The sequence below is a fragment of the Ceratotherium simum genome, chromosome 33 (assembly GCF_057802395.1).
Source record: "Ceratotherium simum simum isolate JZ-2026a chromosome 33, ASM5780239v1, whole genome shotgun sequence".
Taxonomy (NCBI): Eukaryota; Metazoa; Chordata; class Mammalia; order Perissodactyla; family Rhinocerotidae; genus Ceratotherium; species Ceratotherium simum.
Window position 1 is genome coordinate 12,829,202 of NC_141932.1, and position 27,778 is coordinate 12,856,979.

Here is a 27,778-nt window from a genome sequence, read left to right on the forward strand (position 1 = left end):
CGGAGCCTGGCGGTGAGGGCCAGAGGAAGGCAGACAGGCAGAGGTGGAGAGACCCAGCAAACGAAAGCCACGAGAGAAAGAAAGAGAAGGACCCCCAAAAGGGACAAGGACCCCAACATTCATCCACACAGCCACAGCGGCAGCTGGAGCCAGCCCTGGGAGAAGCTCTGCTCGCTGTCTGTCCCCATGGGCCACCGTGGGTCATGGCTGCACACTTTTCTCCTCTGGGCTGCCGTGGCCAGCCTCCTCCTCCCCCCTGCCATGACCCAGCAGCTGAGAGGGGCTGGGCCGGGCCCCAGCAACTGGAACAACAATGCAGGAGTCCCGGGGCCCCCAGAGGACGTGTCTGGTGAGTTTGGCCATCCTATCCACAGCCATAGGGGCCATGGAGATGAGAACAAGGATGTTTCCACAGAGACTGGGCATCAATTCCAGAGCCACAGAGACCACAAAGAAGCAGACGAATATGTCTCCAGGGAATACGGTCACCGACCCCAGGGCCACAGGTACCAAGGCCATGAGGTCGGAGATGAGAATGTCTCTGAGGAGGAGATCTTCACAGAGCATGCTCGGCAGGCCCACGGGCACAGAGGCCATGGAGATGAAGACGTGGATGATTCAGCCAAGCATGGGCACCACTTCCCCAGCCACGGGAGCCACGGCCATCAAGACGAGGACGAGGATGAAGTTGTGTCCAGTGAGCATCACCATCGTATCGTCAGGCATGTACACCAAGGCCACAGAGGAGAAGAGGATGATGAAGAAGATGAGGAAGAGGGGGGGCTCTCCACTGAGTATGGACACAAGGCCTACAGACACGGAGGCCACAGGAAGGAAGAGGATGAGGATGTCTCAGGTGAACACCACCATCATGTCCCCAGCCAGGGGCACCGAGGGTATGAAGAAGATGATGATGATGATGATGTCTCTACTGAGTACAGACACCCGGCCCACAGGCACCAAGGCCACGGGAAGGAAGAGGATGAAGAGATCTCAGATGAACATCACCATCATGTCCCCAGCCACGGACACCGAGGCCACAAAGAAGAGGAAGAAGAAGATGAGGATGATAATTATGATGATGATGTCTCCACTGAGTATGAACACCAGGCCCACAGGCATCAGGGCCACGGGAAGGAGGAGGATGAAGATGCCTCAGATGAACACTACCATCATGTCCCCGGCCACGGGCACCGAGGCCATGGAGACATGGAAGATGAGGATGAGTCCACTGAACACTGGCACCAAGTTCCCAGACATACCCACCATGGCCTTGGAGATGAGGAGGAGGAGGAAGAGGAGGACATCACAGTCAAGTTCAGCCACCATGTTGCAAGCCACCAACCCCAAGGCCACAAGAGCTCTGAGGAAGAGGACTTCTCAGGTGAATATAAAACAGCAGTCCCCAGCCATCACCACCACGGAGTCCCCAAGGAGGAAGACGAGGACATCTCTGCCAAGGTTGGCCACCAGGCTCCCAGCCACAGGCAGCAAGGCCACAGAGATGAACGGACTGGCCACAGAGGGTCCATCAAAGAGGAGACTAGCCCCCAGCCCCCAGAACAAACGGGGGTCAAGGATAGAAGCCATTTCAGGGAGAGAGATTCTGAGGAGGAAGAGGAGGAGGAGGGGGAAGAGGACCATGGCTCCCAGGAGGAAGATGATGACGGTTCAGAGCTGGGAGAAGACACCTATCACAGCAGCCTAGAGCAGGAAGATGAGGAAGATGAGGAGGAAGGTCATGGGCTCAGCCTGAGCCAGGAAGAGGAGGAAGAGGAGGAGGAAGAGGAGGAAGAGGTGGAGAGGAGGGAAGAGAGGGCTAAGGTTCAGGCTCCACTGAGCCAAGAGCACCAGGAGGAGGAAGACGAGGAAGAGGAGGGGCTGCAGGAAGACAAGCTCCCCTTCACCATCATCCCCAACCCACTGGCTAGGAAGGAGGTGGCTGGAGGTGCCTCCAGTGAGGAGGAGAGTGATGAGGACACTAGTAAGTGATCTGGCCAGGTGGGGGCGGGGAGGAGGAGAGTCAGCCTAAGTCACTGTTGCCCTCCTGTCCCCACAGGTCCACAGGATGCCCAGGAGTACGGGAACTACCAGCCAGGGTCCTTGTGTAGCTACTGTTCCTTCTGCAATGTATGTCCCCAGCCCAGATCCATCCACCAAGCTGTCCTTAGAATCTGTCCCAGGGCTCTGGGGTACCTTAGGAGGGCTCTGAGCAAAGGAGGGTCAGGGGCAGTTCTGAGTGAACAAAGACACTTCTGGGGCCATGTGGGGGACAGACTGGAGGCCAGAAAACCAGGGAGGAGGTTGGGGCAATGATCCAGGAAAGAGAGTGAGGCCTGAGCTGCACCTGCTGATGTGGGGACAGAGAGGAGGGTCCATGGCAGAGTTGGGGGGCATGTGGGACAGGACTGGGGACTGACAGGCTGTGGGGAGAATAGGGAGAGAGCGGGTGAAGAGAGTACCCGCAGGTCCAGCCCAGAGGGACGGGGGACATGGGGTCACCCTGCAATGGGGAAATGAGAGGGGAGGAAAGCGGGTTTGGGGGAAGATCCTGAACTCAGTGTTGGAGGGATAAGGGTGAGGAGTTGAGGAAATGTCCAGGGGGCGGGGCGGACGGCTGGGAGGAGGCTTCCAAACGGGATTAGGGTTTCCATCTAACCAGGCTCCTCCGGTCCCCAGCGATGCACTGAATGTGAGAACTGTCACTGCGACGAGGAGAACATGGGAGAGCACTGTGACCAGTGCCAGGTGAGACTTCCCCCGGACGCCGGGCTCCACCAGGTCCCAGGATGGCCCAGGACCCTCTGAGCACCCCTCGCCCCAAAGCCAGGCCTCTGCCCTCACACCTGATGCGCCCTTGACTCCACACCCGATCCTGCCTCTGACCTTAACCTCCACCTCTGGCCCCTGTACAGCCCCCGCCTCCATCGTGACTCCGCCCCTAACCACCTCCCAGCTCTCACTCTCTCCCCATCCCCGCCCCCAGCACTGCCAATTCTGCTACCTCTGCCCCCTGGTCTGCGAAACAGTCTGCACTCCAGGTGAGCGTGGGCGGGGCCCAGCGAAGCAAACCCTGGCGGGGCAGGAGCCAATCGGAGGGGTGGGCCCGGAAGGTTGTGGGGCGGGGCTAGGCGGGGAGGCATGGCCAGAGGTGGAAGTCTATGGGTGGAGCGGGGCGAGCACAGAGGGCCAGGGCCTGGACGAAGGGACGGTTGGGGATGGATCCTGAAGCCTAGGAGGCTAGAGCAGGTGGAGGGTTTTGAGGGGTGCGCCTAGAACCTAGTGGGCGGGGCCAAAGCAGGCAGAATTCGAAGGCCCTCGGCTACTGGAGAATGGGGACCCCCAGAGCAAGGAGGAAGGAGAGGGACCTTCAAAGGAGTCCCAATAGAAGGAATCCAGTTTGGAGAAGCAATTAGGAAAAAGGGGGGCAGAGCTAGTTCTGATCCCGGAATGAGTGAAAAGCGGCCCCGTAATTTCGCCCGTGGAGTATCCCTCAAGCCTCTTCTCTCCCACAGGAAGCTACGTCGACTATTTCTCCTCGTCCCTGTACCAGTAAGTGTGTGGAGGGGGGAAGTTTAAGGGCCGTTTAGAGTGGCGCTGTCCCGCTATGAGTTATTGGAGGACCCTGGGACTCCCTTTCCCCGTCGGTAAAATGGGCAAGTTAATGATCTGTAAGCGCCCTGGGGTGAGCCTTGGACACACGCTGTCTAACCTCTGTGTCCTCCTCTCCAGAACCCTGGCGGACATGCTGGCAACTCCGGAACCCTGACCCGGCCGCGCGGCTGCGCGCAGACGTACCTCTCTGGCCCTCCAACCCCCTTCCACGAGCCATATTTATTTCTCTGAATAAACGTGCTTCCCGAAACCCTACTGTCAGGCGTGGGGTCTGGATTCTCAGGGCACCGGGGAACGCAGGTCGGAACTGGGGACTTGAACTCGTGGGTCTGAGGGAGGAGGAGCCTGGACTCCCGGGTCCTGGAGGTGGTTGCTTTCATAAGGTCCTGACAAATAAATCAGTCCACATGGGAGCTTTTTGAAACAGTTCTCTTTACCCGTGATCACTGAGTGACGCCTGGGGCAGGGAGGCCGACCAAGAGTCGGGGGCGAGGGCTCCCCCACCATCCTCCCTTCCCCCACGCCACGTCGCCCAGTGGCATCGTGGAAAGAGGATTCTCCCATGCAAACCCCGGAGCCGGAGGGGAACGGGGAGCGCACTTCTGCGCCCCCTACCCCCGGGGCACGGACACGGCCACAGCACGGGGGGCGGAGGGGCCCCGGGGACACGAGACACTGGGGATGGAGAGGGGGCCCCGCCCGCAGCTGACCCCAGGCACCGGCGACGGGACGCGGCGGGGCGGGGCTGAGCGGCACAGGGGGCGAGGCTTGTAGCAGCGAGTCCCCCCTCCCCTCCTTTCGGACGAAGAAGGAAGACTTGGGCCCCGCGACTGGGGAGGAGACAGGAGAGGGGGCAGCCTCTCCCCGCATGCGGCCCGGGAGGGAAGCCCCGCCCCCTTCCCGCGGGGAAAGGGCCTCCATCTCCCATCGGAAACTGATCAATAAATTACAAAGTAAAGAAAAGGGAGGCGGAAGTTCGGAGCGGGATTTCTTCCCGCCCTCTTCTTTCCCCCTCTCAGTCCAGTTCATGTGGTTTGGTCCAGGCCCAGTCCATGTGTGAGGCGGGGACGCGTGCCCCCCGCTTGTCTGTGCAGATGGTCCAGTCCGCGGCGCTAGCGCCCCCGCCCGCTCTCCCTGGCCAGACCGTACTCTGGGCGGGAGGGGGAAAAGCCCAGCCTCTGGAAGCTTCTTCCATCCGAGTGAGGTCACCTGTATGGACGCCGGGCAGTACGTGCAGCAGTGAAGATCCATTGTGCCGCCCCGAACCCCCAAGATCACCCAGGACAGTCCTCACCTGGAGGTCTACACTAGCAGGAATAGGTCCGGACGGAGACGCCGTCTGCCCGGGAACTCCCAGAACTCTGGCCTGGAGGGAAAGCGAGCAGCGGCTCAGCCTGGAGCATCACACACCCCACCCCGCCCAGATCCTCCCCAGGGTTTATCCGAGCCTCAACCCCAAGCGTCCTCCCTCGGATTTCCCCTCCCGAGACGACAACGATCGCCTGGCTCTACGCCAGTTTCCCTCCGTTTCTCGCAGCCTTGAATTCATCCAAGGTGCCCTAGGTGGCACTGGACGAGCTCATTTCCCACCCTGCAAAGGGGGTGTAGGAGCTGGCACATTGGAGTGGTCCATTTGTCAAGGGTGGGGGAGAAAGGGCTAGGCCACTTCGGAATCTGGAGAGGGAGGCTTCTGGAATGTTGAGTAGGTCCTTGTCCTATCCCGAGAAAGGGGGAGGGAGGAGGGGCTGTTGCATTTGGGAGCCGCCCACCTTCCGGCTGCAGCTTGCGGAGAGGGAGCCCTGGCGAACCCAGGGCCCCTGCAGCGGCCGAACGAAAGTTAGGGGGCAACATCTCAGCTGAGTCAGGGGTTACGCCTCGGAGGTCCTTCTCTCGAAACATTTTCCGCCAGGATGGGGAGCGGCTGAAGGACTTGGCGCTGTCCTAGGTATAGGGGTCCGGCAGCCGGTGAGGGACCAGGCCCCCATTCTGACCCCGCCCCTCCCTTTGACTCCACCCCTTTCCGGCTTTCATCTCTTCTTTAACCCCGCCTCTCTCCTGGCCCCGCCTCCAATCACGACATATTGGCAAAGTCAAGCCCCATCCCTTCAGCTCTGACCCTAGAAGGGCAGCTGGGAGCCGAGCCTCCAGAGCCGCTGCTGCGCCCACCTCGTCCAGCCGCCTGTCTGTGCCTAAGGAAATGAGGTTGCTGAATTCCTTCTCCAGGAGCTGCCGGGCCTGGGGAGGAGAGATGGGAGAGGGGTTGCAGTATGCAGTCTGGGAGGTGGGGATGCCCAGTATGGCCCGGGCCGAGCGGCAGCTCACCTGCGCATTCTGCGTGGGGATCTGCAGGAGCAAGGCCAGGTCGGAGTAGTCGAAGGTCTCGTCCAGGGCGAGCAGCGCCCCGTGCACCCCGCTCTCCGTGAGGTTCGTGGCGAATTCCTTCAGGCCCAGCCCGGACACCCAACCCATGACCCGCTCATTGGACCACACCATCACGTCTGGGGACGGAAGGGACCCTCAGGGCTAGGCCCGTCCAATTTAGCCCATACTTCCACCCCCATTTCCTCTTTCCTGACCACGCCCCCTATGCTGGCTCCACCCCCTAGTTTACGGTAACGCTCCTCTTCCCTGGCTTCCCTCCCCTTCCCTAACCACCCCTCCTCCAGCCCATCCCCAAACCCTCCAGCTGGCTCCAGCCGGATTCTTATCCTCTTCTGCTCACCTCGGATCTGGGTCTGACTTTCTTCCCGCCTCCGCTCCAAGTCCTTCCGGTCATAGTTGAGGCGCTTCAGGCACATGATACCATAATGCAGACTCACCCTGAGCAGCAGGGGAAATCGAGTCACAGATGAGCCTTCACAACCCCAGTGACTGCTACTCCTATTGGGCCCTCCCCATTGGCTGTGGTCTTCTGGGAGATGTCCAGGAGTTGTTCCATTGGGTCAGGTCTATTGATTGCTGGGGTATTTGAAACAGGCAGTTCCTACTGGCTAACCTGGAAGGGGTGTGGGGCCAACTAGCCAAGCTGTCTCAGTATTTGGACTTTTCCTAGTGGACCACCTTATTGGTGGAAGAGACACAACAGTCAGGATTTCCTGAGGATCCAGGCTAAAGAGCCAAAGATAGTCCAAGGAATTTCCCATCCCCAGTCCCAATCGCCAGAAACTCTGCAGGAGTAGGGCTTCCCCTTGGACTGTCCCCATTGGCCAGGCAGCCCCCACCTGTGGAAGCTGTCCACCATCTTGAGTTGGCCCCGGAGCTCCTTCTTGTTAAGATGATCTAACATGCGGGCATCCACCAGCGACTCCATGAAGTAGCTTCGGTATTGGGGCAGCCCCAGGCTGGGCAGCCAGTCGTTCCCCACCCATTCATGGTTCATGTCGCCATATGCCAGGATCTGGGGCCATGGGCAGGTGGAGGAGGGGTCAGGCCCTCTGACCCCTTCCCCTGTATATATGAAAGGATACAGTCCAACCCCCCAATCCAAGGTTGTTCTTTTTCCATTCTATGGCAGGCCAATGGCCCATCTCTGTTCAGGACAATGGACCAGTCCAAAGTTGTCTTCTACCCCTTCATAATGACAGGATAGACTCTTATCTAGTCAAAGAGTGGTCCTTGGACCCACAGCATCTCCATCACCTGTGAACTTGCTGGAATTGCAGAATCTCAGACCCCACCCCAGGCTACTGAATCAAAATCTGCATTCTCACAAGATCCTCAGCTGATCTGAACTGCCCATTAAAGTTTGAGAAGCACTAGTCTAGCACTGTCCCAACTCAGAACAACGGATGAGTACAACACCTGTACTTCCTCAAGTCAGGACAATGGGTTCTTCCAATGGAGCTCTCCCTCCAACAAAGGATAATGGATCCATCACTCTTGCACTGTCCCCAAAATACTGGTCTAACGCTGTATCTCGCCCAGGACAATATTCTGGATCAGCCCAAAGTCCTTCACTCCCATTAGCATAAGGAAACAATCCATACCTCCCCCTCACTGGAAACAAAGACCCCAGTCCAACATAGTTCCTTCACCTCAAGTGAGTTCATGCCTCCCCCTTCTTGAGAACACAGTGTAGCTCCTCCTCCCCAACTTCTCAGCCTGACATGCAGTCAGTCCTCCCCAAATGCTTTCCCCTTCGCCCCGTACACTGGAACAGTCCCACTTCTCCCTCAACCAGAGGGAGAACGGGTGCTCAGCGTCTCGCTGGTTATAGCAATGGAACAGTCCCTGGAGCCCCCCCAACCCTCGATAATGGAATGGCCCGTGCGCCACGCTAACAATGGAACAGTCCGGGCTTCTACACCACCCCCACCAAGCCACAGTGAGACAGTCCAGAGCCGAGCTCCACGCAGCGCCCCCCCGCGGTGACGATGGAATGCTCCAGCGAGGGTAGGGGCGGGGCTCGGAGAAGGAGGGGCGTCCATGCAGCGTGCACAGCCTGTTCATGCGCCCACGTCCCGCCCCGCGCCCCCTACCTGCTCCCAGCTGATCTCCTTGGTCTCCTGACCCGTTAGTGGGAAGAGGGGAGAGAAGGGGTGGGGTTAAGGGGCAGGTGGAGGAGGGCGGGAGGGACGAACAGACGGACAGACAGCCACAGACTCGCCCCCCGCCACTCCCCAGGGAGAGTTAGTACCACCCCCAAGACCGCCGGCAGGGGGCACTCACAGGCTTGGTCGTGGCCGTAAGTGACTCCATCTCCTCATGTGTCATCCACACGTTTCCTGTGGACTGAGGGGTGGGCAGTGTTATGGAAGGTTGAGAGAGGGCTTCCGGATAGAGGAGGGGGAGAGAATCCTGCTCCTGGAGGCCCAGGCCATGTACATTTATATACATTCTGCTTTCTGGCTCTGAAAGGCCAGTCACTGCTCTGGCCCAGGAGGTGACAAAGACAAGGAATGATCAATTATTGAGCACCTGCTGTGTACCAGGCAAAAGAACATGGGCTTTGGCGTTGGACCAATTCAGGTTTGAGTGGGGACTTTGCTGGGTATTTTGTTGTGTGACCCTGTGCAAATTGTGTCACCTCTGCAACCTCACACAGGTACAGAGTGAGGGTGCAGAATGAGGTGGCAGATACAGCAGTGGGGCAAATGTTTGGGGAGAGGGGGACGTGTATTCACGTTAATTGAGCACCTGCTCCCAACAAGCCCACGAGTTAATAATTCACACAGTGATTCAAACACATGTAGCTCCTCCTGAGTGCCAGGCACAGTTGTAGGGTCTGGGATACACACGGGGAAATTTGAACATAGAATGAACAGTAGATGAAATTAACAATAATGTCAATATTCTTAGGTGTGATAAGGGCATGGTGGCTACATAGGAGAATGTCCTTATTTTTAGAAGTTGCACACTGAAGTAATTTTTCAGGTAACCTATTATGATGTCCACAAATTACATTCAAGTGCTTCAAACACACACACACACACACACACACACACGTATATGTAAATACCAAGTATGGCAAGGAGTTAATTGCTGAATTAGGCATAGGTACACATAATTTTCTGTATGGAATGAAAGGATAAAATATTAGAAGGCAGTAAATGCTATGGGGAAAAATTAGGTGTTAATATCCTGGGGTGATGGGGCGGGTGACTAGTTTAGCTGTTGAGTTAGCGAGGCCTCTTGGAGGTGGTGACATCTGAGCTGAGACCTCAAGGATGAAAAGGAGCCAGGCTGGGGGAAAACAAGGGGTGGGGTGCTGCAAGGAAAGGGAGCAGTAAGTGCCAAGGGGTAGAGTCAGGGAAGGAGGGGCAGGGGCCCCTCATCAAAGGCCTTGTAGGGGACCATACGAATTTGACTTTCTCCCAGGCAGGGGGTCCCTCTGGCTGCAGTGTAGAACACAAACTGAGGGTTGGGGATAGAGGGGAGGCAGGGAGACTCCTCCCCTCGGAGACAGTGTGAGAGACAATGAAGAGCAGGGTGTATGCGACAGAGCTGGAGTGCGCGGGCCCAGGATTGGCTAGTCTGAGGACAAGAGACAGGGCCCCGAGGCAGCAAGGGCTGAGATTGGCCTCTGGACACTCACCGTGCGGGAGGAGGCGGGAGCCGAGGGCGAGGTGAGCGAGACCATCTCCTGGATGGCGAGGCGCAGCTTGAGCCGGTGCAGTGGGTTGCTGATGCCGATCTCGCGCTGGATCTCTGTGTCTGACAAGTTGGCCATGATGGCGCCACTCTTGACGTTGGCCCGGCAGGCGGCCACATACCACGCAGGCATGCCTACCCACAGCTGCACCAGAGGGAGGGAGGGAGGGAGGAAGGACAGAGACAGAGACAGAAGAGAGAAAGAGACGATATCAGGAGAAACAGGAGAGATGGGAGGGAGAAGGAAAGAGAGATGGGAGGGAGAAGGAAAGAGAGGGAGCGAGGGAGACAGAGAGATGGGAAAAGGCAAGTGGGGGAGAAACAGAAAGACATGAGAAAGAGAAGAAACAGATAGGGTGAGGCAAAGAGACATGAGACTCAGAGGGAGAGAAATGAGGAGAGACAGAGAAGGGTAATGCCAGAGTCAAAGGGGAAAGGGAGGAATGGGGAGAGACAGAGATGAGGAGAGACACACAGAGACAAGACAGGCGTGGGGAGAGAAAGGAGCAAAGGACATTGGGAGAGAGACATGGGAAGACGCAGAGACAGAGGCAGAAATATGGGGAATGACAAGAACACAGAGATGAGGAGAGAGGCAGAAAAACAGAGATAGAGAATCCCACAGAGAGAGAGAGACATGGGGAGACACAGAGAGAGACAACAGGAGAACAGGGCCAAGGTGGGCATGGCCAGAGGGACAGGGGCGGAGGGAGAAGGAGAAACAACAACAGGAAGATCAACAGGAAGCCTGACCCCTCTCAGGGCCTCATCCCCCTCCCCCGCTCCCAGCTCTGGGGTAGGGGGATGGCGCTGGGGGGACCAGGCCAGCTCCTAATGGTGGGGCTGTCACAGAGGTGGGATCAAGGGTCAGGGCGTTCCTGGGCCCCAGTACCTCCAGCCAGGAGACCACGGTGGGCCCATCCCAGGCAGCAAAGGGCAGGCCCTGGCGGCAGGCTTCCTCCAGAAGTTCATGCCTAGAGAGAGGAGGCCAGGGCAGGAGCTCTCGGGGTAGAAACCCCCAGCCCTTCTGGATGGCTCCCTTCACCATAACCCCCACCCCCTGCAAAGCACTTTTTATGAATGTAGAAAACATGGCAGAAGGTTAAAAAAAAAATGCACGTCAATCTCTGTAAATCCTCCCCCTCTCCCTCATTAACAGAGAAGAGAAAAAAGAAGGAAAAACTCTAGGAGTTCCCAAGTTCCCAGCCAAGCAAGTTCAGGATCTTAGACATCCCCCTCCCAGCATTTTCTTCTCACTTAGGACCACCAACCTCCCCACCCACAAACACACACTCACTTCCTCTTGTTCCTTCGGTCCTTGTCTCCTGGGCCTGTCAGCTTGGCTAACCCCAGAGGGTCAGTGGCCAATGTCTCGTCTGAGGGTGTTCCAGCTGGAGGCAAGGAGGAACCAAAATTTGGAAAGTCTCATGGGGGAGGCAGAATCTTTCATGCTGAGGGGGGTGAGAAGGATGCCAGGAAAGCAGAGGCCCCAAGGGAGTATAAATGAGGCCACATAAGGGGAGTGATAAAGCCAGACAGGGACCAATGTCACCTCCCAGGCAGTAAATTGGAGACATCCCCAAAATAGGGCTGGATTCACTGGGCTGGCTTTGTCAAGGTGGCAGTGGTGTGCTGGTAAATGTTTAACAGCTGGCTCCCTGGGGAGGGAGGGGATATTCCCTGATTTGCAGCATTTGCCAATTTCCATGGTGTAAATTATCCCACCATGCCAATTTCAAGTCACCGATGTGATGTCAAGCAGCTCACAAATTCCTGAAAATTTATGATTGGCTCTCGCAAGCCAGTACAAGCAGGTTCCAGCATACCAGATGCTCTGCCTTTAGGATGTTCCTCCCTCTGTCTCTATTTAAAAATAAATAAATTAAATAACAAATTCATTTACCACCCCCGCAGTCACTGGGGCAGGCCTCAGAAGGCCCTTTCCTTGTCCCTCTGCCAAGTCCTCTCCCTTCCACATTCTAAATGAATTACCAAATGAATGAAGATATGAATGAATGTCAAGTGAATATATAAAGAAGAAGAAGGAAGGAAGGAGGGAAGGGAGGGAGGGAGGGAAGGAAAAGAAGGTTGGAATCAGGGTACTAACCCAGAGAAGAGCTATCCCGGCCTGGTGGTCCCATCCGCCCCTTCTCCTTCTTGCCAAAGAGACGGCCTATGGATGACTTGATGCTCTTCTTCTTAGGGGCTTTGTGCAGGGAATCTGGGGTGCCCTCACTAGGTGAGCAGGACAGAGTGAGGGCATACCCCATGTGGGATGCCTCTTCTCAGCCCAAGTCTTTATCCACTCTCATCTTATCCTCCCAAGCAAGCCCCATCCCTTGTCCCTGCTGACCTTCCCCGTGAGGGGCCCCCATCTTCCAAGGATGCCGCCTGCAGTGCCAAGGCCTGGGTCATTCTCTCAAGGCGAGCAGAGCGGGGAGTGGGAGGTGGGGTGTCTCCAGGGATGGCTGGCCCTTCCCCTCGTGGGGCCCCAGCTTCCTCCTTGGGGACATGATTCTGGGGACAGAGAGGCAGAGATGCTGGGTTGAGTTGGAGGGGTCGTGTTGGGGACTCATTAGTTGGGATGTCTACTCGGGGGTGTCTGGGATGCCCCTGGTTTGGGGTACCATTTCTGAAGGTAGCCTAGAACAAGTGGGGGTTAGTTGCAGAAACATAAGGCAATGAGTGCATTCAACCTGGAGCTTGACAAGCCCATATTTATAGTATCTTAGCTTCTGGTGTCAGGAGTGGGATCTGCACAGCCTCAAGGAAAGCTAATGAGTCACAGGTTCTGGAAGCAGGAAAGCTGAGTTTAAGGAAATATAATAGAGCTAATATCTCTTATGCCTCCCTAGAGGTCAATTCTGAGGATCTAACGATAGTTCTCAAATATATGTTTAGTCACCGAAACATTAAAAAAAAATCCTATGCAAAAACTTATTGCATAAAACAGGTAAAAGTAGACCAGATCTGACTAAAGTACAAATTAGGGTTCAGGAATCCAGTGGCTCAATCTACCCTTTGCCCTTTGAATGGGAACTTTTAGGGCAAGCTAAGGTTGCTTTTGAAAACCACTGGTGTGAGGGGTTATTGTTGCTGTTTGTTAGGGAGCCCTGTTTCTGACCTCCCTGCCACCCCACCAAGCTGAGGAGACTTCAGAACACTCACAGCTTTGTCGGTGCCCTCACGGGCAGGGCTAGGGGGTGCCAGGCGGGGTGTTGAGTGGCCAGAGCTGGGAGGGGAGGGGCTGGCAAGGGTAGAGGTGGTTAGGGAGGGGGGCAGTGAGCAGCTACTTCGGTAGCGGCCCAGCGAGTCCAGGCCAGAGCCAGACACCCGGCTCTCCAGCTCCTCTGCCCTTTGTTCTGTTGTCTCCTTCTCCTCTTGGATTAGCCTGAGGAGGGAAAGGGGGGAGACTGGGTGAGAGGTCTGAGGCAGACAATGGGAGAGGGAGTCTAGGGATGCCAATGGGCCAGGAAGGCTTGGTGGAGCGAAAAGAATTCTGGGGAAGGCATAAGGAAGTTGGAGGGTCTTGGCAGATTCATGATGGCATCACAGGTTCAAGGGGAGTAAGGGGTCATAATAGGGTTAAGAGGTCATGGAGGGGTTAGGGAGGATGATCAGGGTCTGCATCAGGGAAACTCTGATGATAACAAAGGGATTCTGGAAAATCATAAAGGGATTACTATGGGCAAGAGGTCAAGTTCCAAGGAGGATAGCAAGAGCAAGGTCGTAATAAGATCAGGCTGAGATCGGGGACTCTGAGGTCAACCTAGGATCTGGGAAGGTCATGAAGTCATTTGGTATGTGACAGTCGATGCCTCGAGTCAGAGCGAGTTTGAATCGAAGGTGGTGGTCATGTTGGCATAATTGCTGGGGCCCATGGAGAGTGTGTTATTAGAGAACTGCTAAATAGGGCAATTGCTCGGGAATCAGGGTAGAATTTATGGTGTGGGAGATTCTTAATAAACTGAAGATTCTTGGAATCTAGAGTTGAGGTTCTTTGTTGTTGTTGTTGTTTTTTGTGAGGAAGATTGGCCCTGAGCTAACATCCATGCCAATCCTCCTCTTTTTGCTGAGGAAGACCAGCCCTGGGCTAACATCTGTACCTATCTTCCTCCACTTTATATAGGATGCCACCACAGCATGGCCTGACAAGCGGTGCCTCAGTGCGCGCCGGAGTGCACGCACTTAACTGCTACACCACGGGGCTGGCCCCTAGAGTTGAGGTTCTTGACGTGTTAGGGTGAGACCCTTGGATTTTGGGTTGAGTATCTTGTGCTGTGTTGAGATTCTTAGGGTACTGGGAGACTCTGGATACTGGTTGTGTGAAGCCGTGAAATCCATGGTGTACTGGAGGATTTCTGATATGTTGTTTTGAGAATTTTGGTATTTGCGGATGCAGTCTTAGGTGTATTGGGAAATTGTGAGTACTGGCTGGGGGGATATAAATAGCGAGTTAGAACATAGGAGACTTCTGGGTATGTCCTGGGGGATTCCTGGATGCTGGAGGGAGTGTTGGGCTGGGAGAATTCCCTGAGGATGGTGGGAGAGGAGATGGGCTCAGGCCTATAGATCAGTCTCTAGAGCCAGAAGGATGGCAGGGTTAGCTCAGGCGGGGTGGAGCAGGACCGGGCCAGCACTCACTTGATCTCCTTGTTGATGGCCTCCAGCTGCTCCTGAAGCATGATGGCCAGTGTCTGCACATCGGCCTGCCCACTCGGGGAGAGCAGCTCAGCCCCAAACATTCCCTCTGCTTCCTCCTCGTCTGAGCCATCCAGCTCCCCAGGGAATGGGGGTGGCATGGACCCTGCAGGAGCAGACCGCTCCCACTCCTGTCTCTGTGTGGGGACAGAGGGATGCAAGGTGGGCAGGGGCTGAGGTGAGTACTGGGTCTTCCTTCTCCTCTTCTGACCTTGCCCACCCTCCATGACCCTGTCCGCGCTCCCTGACACTGACTGGCCTCACTGTTGACCCAGTCCCACTTTTCCCAGCCCAGCTTTCTCTCTTGACCCATTTTCTGGACCACCCCCACCACCCATGACTCCGCCCCTTCCCTGATTCTATTGTTTCCCTCACCCAGCCCACTTCCTTTCTTTACCTGGCCCCACCCATTCTAGGATTCTACACCCTGCCCATTGTCCCCCAGCCCCCACTCCTCTCCCCAAGCCATCATTCCTGTAAGGTTCTCACCAGGCAGCAGGACATCCACATGGAGAGACATCCAGGCAAGCAGGGATGATGGAGTTCGTTGTAGGAGAAGAGAAGACAGCGTGGGTCCAGGAGAGCCTGCTACTCAGCCCAACCTCTTTCAGAGCCCCATGTATCGGGCTCCTCTTCCCACTGCTGCCCACCCAAGCCTTGCTCAGTCCAGGCCCCAAAAGTGGCTGCTGACCTTGGAGGGCTCATCCTTGACCCCCGACCAGCGGCCCCTCTTGCCTGCCCGGCCACTGCCAGCCCCATAGGGGTCCAGGTGGGCGCCCGAAGGTAAGGTGGGTGCCTGGGAGTAACGGAGCTCCAGGGCACTGCCAGGGAGAGACCTGTGGGCATGGAGAGACAGTCAGAGACCAAGGGTCAGGAAAAGGAAAGAGAGGTCAGAGGTCACAGGGAAGGGCCTGGGGTCAGGGGACTGGGAGAGATATCTGAAGTCAAAGGTCAGGAAAAGGAGTTTGGGGTCAGGGGTCATGAAGTTAGGGGTTAAAAATAAGAGAGATCTGTGGAAGTCCTAGGAGGACAGGAAGTGGGAATGGGGGAGACCTGGGGATCAGAAAGGATGACCTTGGCCTTGGAGGCTCCAGGGGCAGAGGTGGAGCAGGAAGATTACTGTCACCTGGAGTAGGTGGATGGTGGCCTCCCCCGAAGCTGGTCGATCTCCATCTGCATCCGTTCCATCTCCGCCAAGAGCTGCTCCTGGAGGGAGATGGTTGGAGGTGTCAGGTCAGAATTTGCCCTGCCCCTGAGGAACAGCCCCTCCCAGCCTGGCTGATTCCAACCCAAGTAACGCCTGCTCCATTTCCCTGGTCCTCACCCTCCAGGCTGGCCCCTCCAGGCCCCTCCCTACCTTGTTGAGCAGCAACTCATCCTGAAGCTTCTTCATGTTGGCAATCTCCTCACTCAGTGAGTTCTGTGGGGGACAGGGGTGCAGTGAGAGGGTGGAGCCTAGAAGGGGCATGCCCTGGGGGCTGTAAGTGTCCAGAGAGAGGCCTGAGGGGACCCTAGGGGGAATGAGGTGGGCATGAATGGTGAGCTGGAGGGAGTCGGGGTTGTGGGGTAGAAGATGCATCTGGGGAGGGGAGTCCCTGGGATCCCCAATATTCGGCATCCTGTGTAATCTCAGAGGATGCAGAGTTGGGCCGGATGGCTAGAGACTTGGGGAAAAACCAAGAACTCAGGGTATGGGTGCCCCAGAATTCAGCTTTTGGGGTGTTTAGGTAAAAGAGTGGTCTCGGCAATAGAGTAGAGAAGTCTGTCGAATTTGGGATGCCCAGATTTGGGGAGATCTCAGAAAAGGGATCTTGGGGAAAGGTTTGGGGCCCCAGGATTCTGGCAAGAGGTGGTCCAGGATTCCGGCTTATTGGAGTCCTAGGTTGGGGCGCACCTTCTCCTCCAGCGCGCCCATGCGCTCCTTGAGGTGAAGCTGTAACCGTTCGTTGGACTCGCTCAGCAGCTTGTCCACTGTCTCGGAAAGCCGCTTATTGTGGTCATCGTTCATCTTCTCCCGCTGCCGGGCCTGCCCGAAACAGAGCAGGACAGAGGCGCTCAAGCCCACCCGGCCCAGAGCTCCGCCCCTGCTCTAAGCTCCCGCCCCCAGCCCCGCCCCCTCATCTAAGCTCCTCCCCAAGCCTCAAGGCCCCGCCCTCTCTAGTCCGCCCCCTCACCCGCTGTAGCTCCTGGTTCTTCTCCTCCAACTGAGCCTCCAACTGCCGAAGCCGTTCCTCAAAATTTCCATGACGTTCCTCAGCCTAGTGGATGGAAACCATGGCATCTGACTTTGTCCCACTAGGACCCAGTCAGGCTCCAGCTCCGCCTCCTCCGAGGCTGGGTGCCAGGCTCCTCCCCCACAGGACTCCAGACCCTGCACTTGTGATTCAGGCCCTGCCCCCGTCTATATAGTCTACAGGCCCTGCCCCTTTCTCAGTTCATGTTCCAGGCCACCCATCCTTTCATTCCAGACTAAAGAAGACCCCCTAAACCTCCAGGCCCTGCCCCCATTCCGAGTCCCATCCCTTTGCCACACTCCAGGCCCGGCTCTCTTTCCCAGAATCCAGGTTGAAGGACTATTACCCCTCCAGACTCAAGCCGCGCCTCCTCCAGGCTCCGCGCCCCCCAATCAAGGCCCTGCCCCAGGCCTACCCCCACCTTATTGAGCGCCGCCACGCGCTGGGCCAGCTGCGCCTCTATCTCGGGCAAGGTCTCTGCTTTCTGCAGAGTCTGCTGCAGCTTCTGCTTGGCGTCGTCCAGCCACTCGGCCAGCTGACGGCTCTTCTCTTCACTCTGGGGGAGGACAGAGATGGAGGAGGGGAGGAGCTAGGTCACTCGGGCCACGGCCTCGCCCCCTTCGCTGCTCCCTGGCCACGCCCCCACCTGCCGGTACAGCGACTCCTTGCTGGCCAACTCGTTCTCCAGCTTGTCATTGGCGTCGTGCAGAGACGTGGCCTCGCGCTGGGCACTCAGGTAGCGCTTCTCCAGGGTCGTGATCCGCTCCTCCATATCTTCCCGCTGCGCCAAGGCCTGCAGAGGTAGCAAAGGGCCGTGTGGACTACAGCTCCCAGAGGCCCTGGGGTAACCTAGGCTTAGAATCCCAGGTCAGGCACCCCAGGGTATCAGGGAAATAAAGTCCCCGGCCGTCCGAGCATCAGAATGGTGGCACCACACCTTCAGAGAGCTCCCAGGAATAGCCAACACTGGGTCCCAGAGTTAAACGGTGGTACCACACTTCCTGTGAGCTTCTAGGTCAGTACTGGCTTAGACTCTCCTCGTATGGATGACCCAAGGCCCTTGGGATGGGAAGTCTCCACTCTTCTTGGCCCACTTGCCTCAAAAATCCAAGTCTTGGATTTTTCACCAACTTCTGGCACAGCCCAGGCTTAGAATCACAGAGCAAGTGCTCTAAGGTCTCATGGGAAATGAAGTTCCCTTCCAGGGTCTCATGGGAGATGGACTCTCACCTGGGAGCCCGCATAAGGGGGACTACACTTCCCAACAGGCCCCAGGGCCATCCAGGCTTAAAATCCGAGGTGAAGGCCCCAGTGGATGATGAATAGTCAAGTGCTCACTCTTCTTTCTCATCCACTGCCTTCAAGAGTCCAGGTCCTACATTTCCCAGCAGTCCCTGAGGTATGGGAGTTAGGATCAAGGGGCTCAAGCCAGGAAGAGATGAAATGCAGACCAAGGAATTCAATTTAGAGGTGCCAGAGAATTTCTCAATGATAACGTAATAACTGCGACCAGTTACAGGATGCCTACCACGTATGTACCCCATGCCAACCGTCTCACAAGGACCATAAATCCCATTTTACAGGTGAGGAAACTGAGGCCAGAGAGGAGAAGCCACACAGCTTGTGGACTGAATCCAGGTTCCACCATTCACGAGCTCTGTGACTTTAGGCAATGGGGGAGGGTTGGGGGAAGGGGAGGGACAGAGGGCAGCCCACCAGGGGCTCCGGCCTCACCTCCTTGAGGTCGCGCTGGAGCTTGGCGTTAGCTTCCTCGGCCTTACCCAGCTCGCGGTGGGCGGTGCCCAGCTCCTCCTCCAGCTGGCTCATCTGGCGGCACAACACCGCCAGGCGCTCCCGCAGCTGGCACACCTCCGCACGCTGCCGCTCCAGGGCCTCCTCCAGCTCCGCTGTGCGCCGGTTCGAATCCCCGCCGGGACCCAGGCCGTTGGCAAGGGTCTGGAGTGGAGACAGTGAGGGAGGAAGGGACAGGACTCAGAGTAGGGAACACAGAGATATAGAGAGAATGCAAGGAGAAAGTTAATGGGGGGTAAGGGGAATCACAGATCAGTAAGGGTCATGGAGGTCACAGAAGTTAGTTAGGTGACCTGAATCAAAGGTCAAAGGCCAGTAAGGGTCTTAGGGGTTCAGATGTCCTAGGGTCCATAACGATCATACCAAACATTAAAAGGACCATCACAAAGTCAGGGAGCTGAGTGGAGGTCAAAAGAATGGGGATCAATGAAGAGCAAGGGAGCGAAGGATTTCCACCTCTTACCTGCCCATCCCCATCCTTGCCAGGTTCCTCCAGCCCCGACCGGCGCCTAGACAGCTGCTCTCGAAGGTTCAGAGTCTGGGAATGGGAAAGGGAGATCAGGGCAAAGGGGCTCCCAGAACCCCTAGCTCTACTTTCCACTGGCCCTGGCCCTGCTGGGGCCACCCCCACTTCACAGTCTACCCTTCGACCCGGTGCCCTCATTATCTCTCTCCTTAGCTGCCCACCAGGGAAGTCCACCCTTACTCTTACCTTGGCCTCCTTGTGGCGGTGTCCTCTTTAGCCCTGGCTTTCCTCATCCAACCATTTCCTCCGTAGTCAGTTCTTTCCCTCAGCCCCAGCCCCTGGTTTTCACCTTATTCTCACTCTCACTGGGCAGTGCTCCCCCAGCCCTGACAATGAGTTCCTCCTTAGCAACCCCACCAGTTCTCTCCATAGTCCAACCCCATTGGTCCTCTGCGCTACTCTTGCCCCAGCAGATTCTGGAACCCACCCAATCAACTCTACCGCGTTGGGAGCTCCTTAGTCCCGCCCTCCCTTTCTTGGCCACGCCCCCACCTCCTGATTGCTCAGCTCCAACTCCTCCTCTAGCACTGCCACCCGCTCCAGCGCCATCCGCAGCCGCTCCCGGACCTGGGGATGGGAACAGGATGGAGTGAGATGGAGATCAAACCCAGTCTGGGACGTTTGACCGTGACGCAGAACACCCCTGGGACGGGCCTGATAGGGCAACATTAAGATTCCTCTATCTATAATGGGTGTGCAGCCCCAGCCAGCTACCGAGGTAGCCGCACCCCCTAGTGGCCCCCACCCTAGTTCATTTTTCTATTATCAACCAGTCAGGTCCCAGCCGGCGTCGTCTGTCCCAATCAGAGCCAACGTTCTTCCCACTTAGGACATCCCCAACCAATCACAGCCGGAATCTCTCCCATTCAGTTCAGCCCCAGCCATCCACGGGTTTCCATTCTGCATCTGGGCTCCTCCGATTCTCATACCTTCTCATCCAGGGCCTTGTGGTGCTCGAAAAGGGATTTTAGAGCCTTGAGCACCTCCACCTCGGAAGAGACCCCGCCCGGGGACTGGGCCTGGCGCTTCACCACGGTCATGCGCAGTGATCTCTCGTGCCTGGACACCAGGCACTCCAGGTGTTCCAGGAGAAGCTGCACAGATAGGGCACCGGTCCGAGGAAGAGAGGCAAGGGAAGAGAGGCAACTTTGAGGAAGAGGGTGGTTCAGACAGGTGGGAACAGGGCCAAGGAATGAGTGGTACAGGAAAGAGAAACCTTACGGAGTTAGGGGAGGGGACATGAAGGAAGGAGGGGACCAGAGGAGACCGGCCAGGTAGTAGGAGCAGGGAGGAGAAGACAGGAGGGCGAGATGGGGAAATAAGATGGGTCAGGTTGCAGCACCTCGAGGTCCCGCCCACCCCACTTAGGCCCCGCCCCCAACACCCCTCACCCGCGTGTTGTTCCGCTCCGCCTTCAGTTCTGCAATCTCTTCCTCCCTCTCCAGCAGCTGCTCCCGACATAAGTTCAGCTCCTTCGTCAGAGCCGCAAACTCCTGTCCAGATGTGGGCAGTATCGGAACAATCAGATCAATCCTTTCCCCATCTCCCTTATTCCATAGGCCTGGGAGTTTGAAGGCCCCGCCCCTTCTAGCCGCTCAGGCCCCGCCCATCACCGGCAGCCAACTCCATCCCCGACTCCGCCCTTCCAAGTGCCAAGTCCCGCCCCTTCCGGACCGCCCTCTCCGCGCCTTCCCAGGTCGAGGCCCCGCCTCCCGCAAGCCCCGCCCCGGCCCCGCCCAGACCTGGGGCAGCGCGATGCTGAGCTGGCGCTGCAGCGAGTCCTTCTCGTGGCCCAGCTCGCGCAGCCGCAGCTGCGCCGTAGCCAGCCCGTCCTGCGCCTCGCGCAGAGTCTCGAGCAGGCGCTCGCGCTCCGTGAGCATGGTGACCATGAGGCGCTCCAGCTCGCCGCCTGCCTCGTCCGGGCCCAGCGCCGAGCCCCGCCGGCCATCCTCGCTGATGGTGGGCATCACCTCGCACATCATGGCGGCGGTGCTGGCCTGCGGGTGCGGGGAGGGGATAGGGAACAGAGACCAGCCTCTTCAAGACACAGGCAGAGAAACTGAGGCACCGCCACTCAGACACTACATAGCGGTAACTACGGCGGGGCAACCCAGGCATTGCACAGAAGAAACTGAGGCCCGTCCACTCTGATCATGGCGCAGGATATACTGAAACCCATTGCTCTCAGGAAACCAGGCCTGGCTACCCAGGTGAGAGCATTTGGGGAAACCGAGGTCAGACTCCACCAGGCACTGGAAGCAAATCTAGGCCCAGCCTAGTCAGAGAAACCGAAGCCGGGTGACCCACGCACTGCCTGAGTAAATGTGGAAAAATCAGTCTCTCCCTATTCTGGCCTTGTTGAGAATGCCCCTCAACCCACTGCATGAGAAAACTGAGCCCCAGGTGAGAACCAGGCCTTCAGGAGGCCACAGGACTGGGGTCACAGAATTAGGTCACTGGTATGAGGTTACCTGTATAGTGTCACAGGGATGGTCCTCACCTGCTATGCAGCCCAAGTCCTGCCTCCTTCAATTTCCCAGAATTCTGGACCCCAGCTCCAGAAGAACCTGAAGACCCACTCCACTTGGGGGGGGAAAAAAAAGGCATGGCAGGAGGACATGCTAGCCATCTCCCATGACCTAGGAGTCCAAGATCCACCCCTCTCCTCCCTCAGGTCACAGAGTCTAGGTCCCTGAGTCCCTTACTTCCCCCAGACACAGGAGTCAGAGCCTCCAGCCCCCTCCTCCCCAATCCCAGGAATCAGAGACCACACCCCCTGCTCCCCCAGGACACCAGAGTCTGAGCTTTCAACCTCCAACCTTAGACCCAGAAATCCCAGCCTCAGACCCCTCCTCCCCCAGAACCCAGGAGTCCAGGCCCCCAGGCCCCAGGAGTCCAAGTGCACGAGCAGCAGGCAGAATGAAGCGAGGTCTCCTGAGCCGCTCCCTCTGCACACATCAGGTCAGACGGGTCCAGCTGGCCCGGCCGAAAGCAGGAGGGACTTTCACTCTGTTCCCTCCTTTCCCTCTCTCCCTTCGGGCAGCGGCATAACCGGTTCTGAGAGTAGATAATTCTCAGCCCCACCCAATGTGCAGACTACGTCCAAAGTCTGGGACAAGAGAGAGGAGGTGGCTGGGAGGCTGTACCCTTGGGTCTTTGAAGAGGTGCATCTGGGAATCCAGACTCCTGAATCCCAACATTCAGAGGCCAGATTCAGGAAAATGTTTTATAAGAGGGCAGGCCAGCCTTAGGCCAGAAACCAACATGGTATCTAAAACCCAGAACCTACTTAGGAGACGCAACACAGGATGCTTGAGGGAGGCTGCTCTAGAACTTCAAATTCACTGAGAAGGAAACAAAACACAGCAAGGCTGGGCATAGAATCTAGAAAGCCACTGGCATGAAGACACAGTACAGAATGCAGGCATATAATTCCACATTTACAATGTGCTTCAGGTAAGATCCGCACATAGAACCAGGTCAAGAGGCGTATTCTAGAACCCAGGTCTGGAACCTTGAACCAGCCAAGTGCAGTCAATAACTTAAAGCGTATCTGGGTCACCCCAGAACACCAAACACAGAGGGGAGCATAATGATATCTAAGAACGTACCTAAGGCAATACCTAAGAAACCTAGTCAGGAGACATAAGCTAGAACTCAGAATCTGCCAGCGATGAAAGTATAACACAAAATATAGCAGGGGTCATATTCTTGGTTTTATCATGTGTCTAGATAATGCTAGAACTCAGAATACAGAAGAAATTCTCTAGAATTCAGAACATGCCCTGGAGGTGAAGAAAAGCCTAGAGAGTAGCAAGGAGTTTGCCTGGAACTTAGAAGTGCCCGGGGAAAGATGCAGAAGGATGCATGCTGGGAATTGAGAATTTACTGGCATAAGGACTGAGCTGGCAAAGGGGGTGGGGATGTTCTGGAAATGAGGACATTTCTAGGCTGAAAACTTCAGAACAGGAAAGAGCCTAGAGCATGATTAGAATGCTGAAGTGGCAGATGGAGGAGGAGGCCCACAATCCACCAGGGGACAAGTTCTAAATTAAGGTCACACTAGGGGAAAGATGGACAGAGAAGGTGGGAATGGATGGTTCTAGAACCTATAATGTGAGGAAAGAAAATGTAATGTAGAACACTTCAGTGGAAATCCTCTAGATTTAAGACTGTAGAATTGGTTGGAACCTAAAATTGGGAAGTGCACTCTAGAATTGATAGCACAATTTGGAGAAAGGCTAGGGCACATAATTGGAACATACACATTCTAGAACTTAGAATGCCCTGGGGAAGATAATGGAATCTAGAACAAAGTCAAGGATGTGGCTGGAACCTAGAAGACACCTAAAATGAAATTTTAGCAGAGAATAAGCAAGGACTGGTTTCTAAAACTTTGGAACATGTCTGAGGAGAGGGTGGGATCAGAATTTGGCTTGGGAGTATTATCTAGATATTTGAATTTACCTGGGAAAAGACACGGCTAGAATTTAGCATCTAGCCTAGAATTTAGGACATGCCTTGGGTGCAGACAGAACAGAGATATTGACTGGGGGTGTTCTAGGATTTAGAAGGAATCTAGAACATGGACCATTGCAAGGGCACATGTTTAAGTAGAAATGTAGAAGATAGCGTGTAGGTTCTAGATCACCTAATGAGCCTAGGCCACAGAACACATCTGGAGGAAGGGATATATGTTTGGCTCATCAGCCTGAGAGTGTACTCAGAGGATGGGACATCACAATATGGGCCTTAGGAGGCAATGGGGTGCTGGAAACATCTCAAGAAGCTGGGTCTCAGGGGAGAGAGTAGAGAAGAGAGTCCCAGGGGGCCCAGTGCCCTGAGATGATATGGGAATGAGGCAGGGGTTTGTCAAGGCCCTCAGAGATGTCAAGTTGATTGGGGGGTCAGAAGGCCGTAGGGACCTGGGTTGCTAAGAGTAAGAGCTAAGGAGCTAGATACCCGGCGGGGGGTGGGGGGGGGCGTGGGGAGGTCAGAGCTGGGGACCTGGACTTCTGAATCCTTGTGGAAGTAAAGGACAGGGGGTTGGGAAGGAGGGCTGGGGCTCATGGCCTCGGTAAAGGCTGGTGGGCAGTACAGATGCTGGGATCTGAACTCCTGGGTCCCTGAGGGATGCAGGACTGGGAACAAGGCATCTAGGTCTCCAAGGTGGAGGGTAGGCAGAAGCCAAAGCATTGCTTTCTGAGTCTCCTGAGACAGGGAGAGAGTCATGGCGCCTGAATCCCTAAGGGAGCAGATGCTGGGGTGCCAGGAGGCTGGGTATATTTGTCTAAGGGGCACAGGGGCTAGTTGAACTGAGTCTCTAAAGGGGACAAAGGCTGGGAAACTGTTCCTAGGTCCTGAGGGGGTGAGGGCTACCAGCTGGGTCCTTTAGCCCCACGGAGGGAGCACTGACAGGGCTCCCAGAGCTGGGTGGGAGCTGGATCCCCGGATGCCGAGGTCCCTAAGGTGGACCAGGCAGGAACATTCAGAAGCCCTGACTCCTCAGGAAGAGATGGGGTCCCAGAAACCTGGGGTGCCGAGGACGGGGCCGGCAGCCTGGCCAGTGGAACCCTGAGGCCCAGGCGCCCTGGTCGGGGAGGGCCCGGGTATCCCCGGGTCAAAGGCGCGGCGGGGGGGATCCCCGCGCCGCCGGCGCCCCCTCTCCGGCGGCGGGAGGAGGAGGTGGGGGAGGCAAGGCTGCCGAGTGCGCTGACCATGGACAGCTCCAGAGCGGGCCTGCGTCCAGGGCGGCTGCCAAGCCGGGCTGGACTGAGGCACGGGGCCGGCTGTTCAAGCCGGAGGGCTGGAGATGGGCAGACGGGGTGCGCGAATGGGGGACTATGCGGACGCGACGGGGGACGGCCGGCCTTCGCCGGGGGAGTCTGACCCAGCCGCGGAGGGTGTCTGGAGCTCCCGGGACGGGGCTGAGGAGGAGGACGTAGGTCCAGAGGGGGTTCCCGGGGCTGCACTGAAATCCAGGCTCCTGGGCCCTGGAGGAGGCGCAAGGCGGCAGTACGCCTGGGATTCTAGGGTTCGGTTGGAGACTCTAAGAGCCAGGAGGGGCACGCCTGGGTCTCTGGGGTTGGGCTGGGAAATCTGGGCTCCGGGGTCCCCGGGGATGGAGAAGGGAATCCAGGATCTCGGGGAGGCCGGGGAAGCTCGGCGAGGGGTCCCCGGGGTGGGCGCTGCCAGGCGGGCCGGGCCGGGGTTCTTACCTACCTGGTCCGCGGCGGCTGCGGGCGGAGCTGGGCTGCAGGAGGGACGTGGGGTGGGGTGGGGGGACCGGGCGGGGCCCCTGGCGGCGGCCGGGGCCCGGATCTGAGGCTCCGGAGCCCTGTCTCCGCTGCTCGCGCGGGCTCCGCGTCTCTTGCTCCGGCTTGGGCGCTGGGGACCCCCCTTCCCCTCACGGTCTCAGCCCTCTACCCCCTAAAATAGCCCCCTGCCCCTGTCACTGTTCAGCCTTTTCCCGCAAGGCCGCAGCCGCCAGATCCAGGGGTGCCCACCAGCGCCCCCCAAATCCCACCTTCCCCCCCAAAAAATTCCTCCTCCCTCCCCCCTCACAGCTCCCGGGCGGTCGTGGCCCCTTTAACAGGAGGCTGACAGACGGTCTTGAGTGGCCAATGGGAAGCGGCGTCGGCGCCGGCCGGCGGCTAAACCCCGCCTCCGCGCTGGCCGGGAGGGGTCTCGCGGGCGGAGAGCGGGAGGCGGGGCTCAAGGCGAGACGGCCAATAGGCGCGCGGCGTGCGGCGGCTGGGGCGGGAGGCGGAGCCCGGCAGGGGGATGATGTCACCTGGAGCGAGTGGCGCTCGGCGTGGAACGTGAGTCGCGATCCTGGATCCAGGCGGCGGCGCGCGCTGGCCCTCGCGCTGCACCGGACAGGAGGGCTGGGCCAGCGGCGAGAAGAGAGGAAAGGCTGGATTTTAAGGCGGGGGCGGCTCCCAGAGACAAGCGCTCGGGTTGGAAGGTGGCATGGGTGCCGGGTCGGCGAGTGCACCTTATTCTGCACCCCCTGCGCCCGCCTCGGGAACTGCACGCGGCACCCCCGCCCCCGCCTCCCACGCAGACGGTAGTACAGCCTGCAGGGCTCCCCCGGCGGACGAGGCTAATGGTTCGTTCCGCCCCGCCCACACAGAGGCCGCCCACTGGCTCCTGCAGCGTTTCAGGACTCCATCCCACCAGCTACGGAGGAAGGGGCTTGGCCTCCGCCCTCTGACTCTCTTAAGGGTAGGGAGCGTTGTCTTCAGTTCTGACCCTGCACGCAGACCCAGACTGGGTTCCAGTCTCTGCCCTTGGACTTGTCCCTAGGAAGCCGGGCAGCCTCTGTCTTCAGACCTGGGGAGAGGTCTCTAACTCTGCTCCCAGACTCTGAAAAGGGCTTCTTCAGCTTCTCTCCCTCCCCTACATCTCAAGACACTCTTAACCCAGGATGCAGGACAGACACACAGACGCTCAATGTGGGTCAAAGATCTTTAAATAAGGAGCGGGTGACAATAAATACTGTACAGGGGAGGGGATGAGGGTCCAGATGTACGGTTTCAGCCTCGAGACTCCAACGACCTGCAAGAAGGGTGAAGAGATGGGAGCCAGGCTCAGGGGAGGGGGCCTGGGGAGGTATGGGAGAGAGCCAGGTCTGGGGTTCCAGAGCCAAAGGCCCAGGGAAGTGGGTGGAGGGATTCCAGAGAGAGGAGGCTCCAGATCTTGGGATAGGAGTGAGCTAGGAGTCCCCAAGGGATTTAGCCAGAACAGCTTGGGGTAAGAACATGGGTCAGAGGTCAAGGGTCAGAATCCCAGGGGAGAGGAGCCAGGGCTGGCAATCAAGGTCCCAGAAATCACTGGCCGGGTTTGGGAGTCTGGAGATAAGGGAGGCCGTGGAGACCCCAGGGGTGTGGTGGCAAAGGGCTCACGAGTAGCTCTGGTGCTGCTGGCGCCGGCGGGCAGAGCGCATCTTCTCGAAACGGGCCTCCATCTCCTCCAGCACACGGGGTGTGTAACGCACCACCAGCTTCACTGAGCCCTGGGCTGCCTTCAGCAGCTCCACTGCCTTCTCATGTTGCTCCCCCTCCACGCTCTGCAGGGTGGTACACAGACAGCTGGGCCTGGGGCCCACCACCCTCACCCAGCCCCAACCCCGGAAATGGGACCATCTGTTGGTGACCTGGGTACCAACCTTGAGATGGCACTGCCTCATGTCCTCATGGGAGAGTCATTAACTCTTGGCTCAGTGTCCTTCCCCAAAACCTTCCAGGTTCTCCATGTCAGGGACAAGCCCCCTATGCCCTCAGTCACTTTTGTGACTAGGCCCATTTTTGTCCCCTCCACCCCCACACACAGCCCACTAATCCACAGCCCCATCCCTCCTGCCCTGACTCCTCCTTCTTTGTCCCCACCACCCTGCTCCCAGCTCAGGCCTCATCCTCTCCACAGTGGATTCTCACTGCAGCCTCCTTCCTGGCCTGGCCTCTAGTCCATCCCCCATGGTGTCCCAAAGAGGTCTTTCTACACCTCTAAGCTGAGCCTATCCCTCCGCTAGTCACAGCCTTCCCATGGCTCCCCAGAATGCTTGAGACAAAGTCCCAGCTTCTCAGGCTGGCACTTAGGCCCTGCATGGCTGGCCCCAACCACCCACCCAGTTATGCCTCCATCTACTCTAACCACAGTGATTTTAATTACCTGCATGCCTCAGACCTCCATCAGAATCAAGCCCTTTCTCTTCAGCTCAGAGGAATGCAGAGTCACAGCCTCTACCTGCAAAACCCTCAGCTAGAAAAACCCTTCTCCACTTTATTTTCTTGGGGAA

General features: G+C 57.4%; 4 protein-coding genes across 13 annotated transcripts in view; 2 read left to right on the plus strand and 2 right to left on the minus strand.

Moving 5' to 3' along the window:
• On the plus strand, positions 1-3,870 carry HRC (histidine rich calcium binding protein). The gene is made up of 6 exons (XM_004440261.3): positions 1-1,984; positions 2,060-2,130; positions 2,680-2,748; positions 2,987-3,041; positions 3,516-3,552; positions 3,733-3,870. The coding sequence occupies exons 1-6, from the start codon at positions 187-189 to the stop codon at positions 3,767-3,769; spliced, it is 2,067 nt and encodes a 688-aa protein (XP_004440318.2). The 5' UTR covers positions 1-186; the 3' UTR covers positions 3,770-3,870.
• PPFIA3 (PPFI scaffold protein A3) lies at positions 3,458-25,979 on the minus strand. 8 transcript variants are annotated; one of them, XM_014795180.2, is made up of 29 exons: positions 20,721-20,975; positions 20,370-20,471; positions 19,908-20,072; positions 19,471-19,545; positions 18,916-18,990; positions 18,375-18,596; positions 17,287-17,433; positions 17,062-17,196; positions 16,581-16,664; positions 16,301-16,432; positions 15,764-15,826; positions 15,533-15,612; positions 15,098-15,242; positions 14,350-14,537; positions 12,874-13,096; positions 12,059-12,222; positions 11,813-11,940; positions 11,003-11,096; positions 10,598-10,679; positions 9,650-9,850; positions 8,284-8,346; positions 8,094-8,120; positions 6,837-7,012; positions 6,338-6,435; positions 5,938-6,113; positions 5,782-5,850; positions 5,385-5,556; positions 4,910-4,981; positions 4,676-4,824 (listed from the first exon to the last, which is right to left on the minus strand). In XM_014795180.2, exons 1-28 carry the CDS (start codon positions 20,958-20,960, stop codon positions 4,923-4,925), a joined length of 3,585 nt encoding a protein of 1,194 aa, XP_014650666.1. In that variant the 5' UTR covers positions 20,961-20,975; the 3' UTR covers positions 4,676-4,824; positions 4,910-4,922. The 8 variants fall into 8 exon arrangements, with proteins under 8 accessions (XP_087277510.1, XP_087277508.1, XP_087277509.1 ...); XM_087421384.1 differs by lacking the exons at positions 5,385-5,556; positions 8,094-8,120 and adding an exon at positions 25,772-25,979 and having other exon boundaries at positions 3,458-4,824; XM_087421382.1 differs by lacking the exons at positions 5,385-5,556; positions 8,094-8,120 and adding an exon at positions 21,479-21,667 and having other exon boundaries at positions 3,458-4,824.
• On the plus strand, positions 24,812-26,893 carry C33H19orf73 (chromosome 33 C19orf73 homolog). Its single transcript, XM_014795090.2, is given in 5 exon segments — positions 24,812-24,919; positions 25,545-25,722; positions 25,823-25,986; positions 25,988-26,152; positions 26,155-26,893. Coding segments are annotated over 5 exon segments (747 nt in total). The 3' UTR covers positions 26,287-26,893.
• The window catches only part of LIN7B (lin-7 cell polarity scaffold B), a 4,087-nt gene continuing 2,743 nt past the window's right edge, over positions 26,435-27,778 (minus strand). For 2 of the 3 annotated variants that reach the window (XM_004440420.2, XM_087421391.1), the window contains 2 exons: positions 26,886-27,049; positions 26,435-26,538 (listed from right to left, as the gene is read on the minus strand). In XM_004440420.2, the coding sequence (XP_004440477.2) occupies positions 26,517-26,538; positions 26,886-27,049 (186 nt within the window). In that variant the 3' untranslated portion in view covers positions 26,435-26,516. Of the gene's footprint in view, positions 26,539-26,885; positions 27,050-27,329; positions 27,727-27,778 lie in introns of those variants that run through there. The other variant, XM_087421392.1, reaches the window with a different exon arrangement.

Excerpts from the sequence above, each read along its gene's own strand:
- HRC (XM_004440261.3), top strand. The coding sequence starts at position 187 with ATGGGCCACCGTGGGTCATGGCTGCACACTTTTCTCCTCTGGGCTGCC. Across the intron at positions 1,985-2,059 it reads GGAGAGTGATGAGGACACTA|GTCCACAGGATGCCCAGGAG; the intron begins GTAAGTGATCTG and ends CTGTCCCCACAG. Across the intron at positions 3,553-3,732 it reads TTCTCCTCGTCCCTGTACCA|AACCCTGGCGGACATGCTGG; the intron begins GTAAGTGTGTGG and ends CCTCCTCTCCAG.
- PPFIA3 (XM_087421384.1), bottom strand. The coding sequence starts at position 20,960 with ATGATGTGCGAGGTGATGCCCACCATCAGCGAGGATGGCCGGCGGGGC. Across the intron at positions 18,597-18,915 it reads GCAAGGATGGGGATGGGCAG|ACCCTTGCCAACGGCCTGGG; the intron begins GTAAGAGGTGGA and ends TCTCCACTCCAG. Across the intron at positions 15,243-15,532 it reads CCACCATCCACCTACTCCAG|GTCTCTCCCTGGCAGTGCCC; the intron begins GTGACAGTAATC and ends CCATGCCCACAG.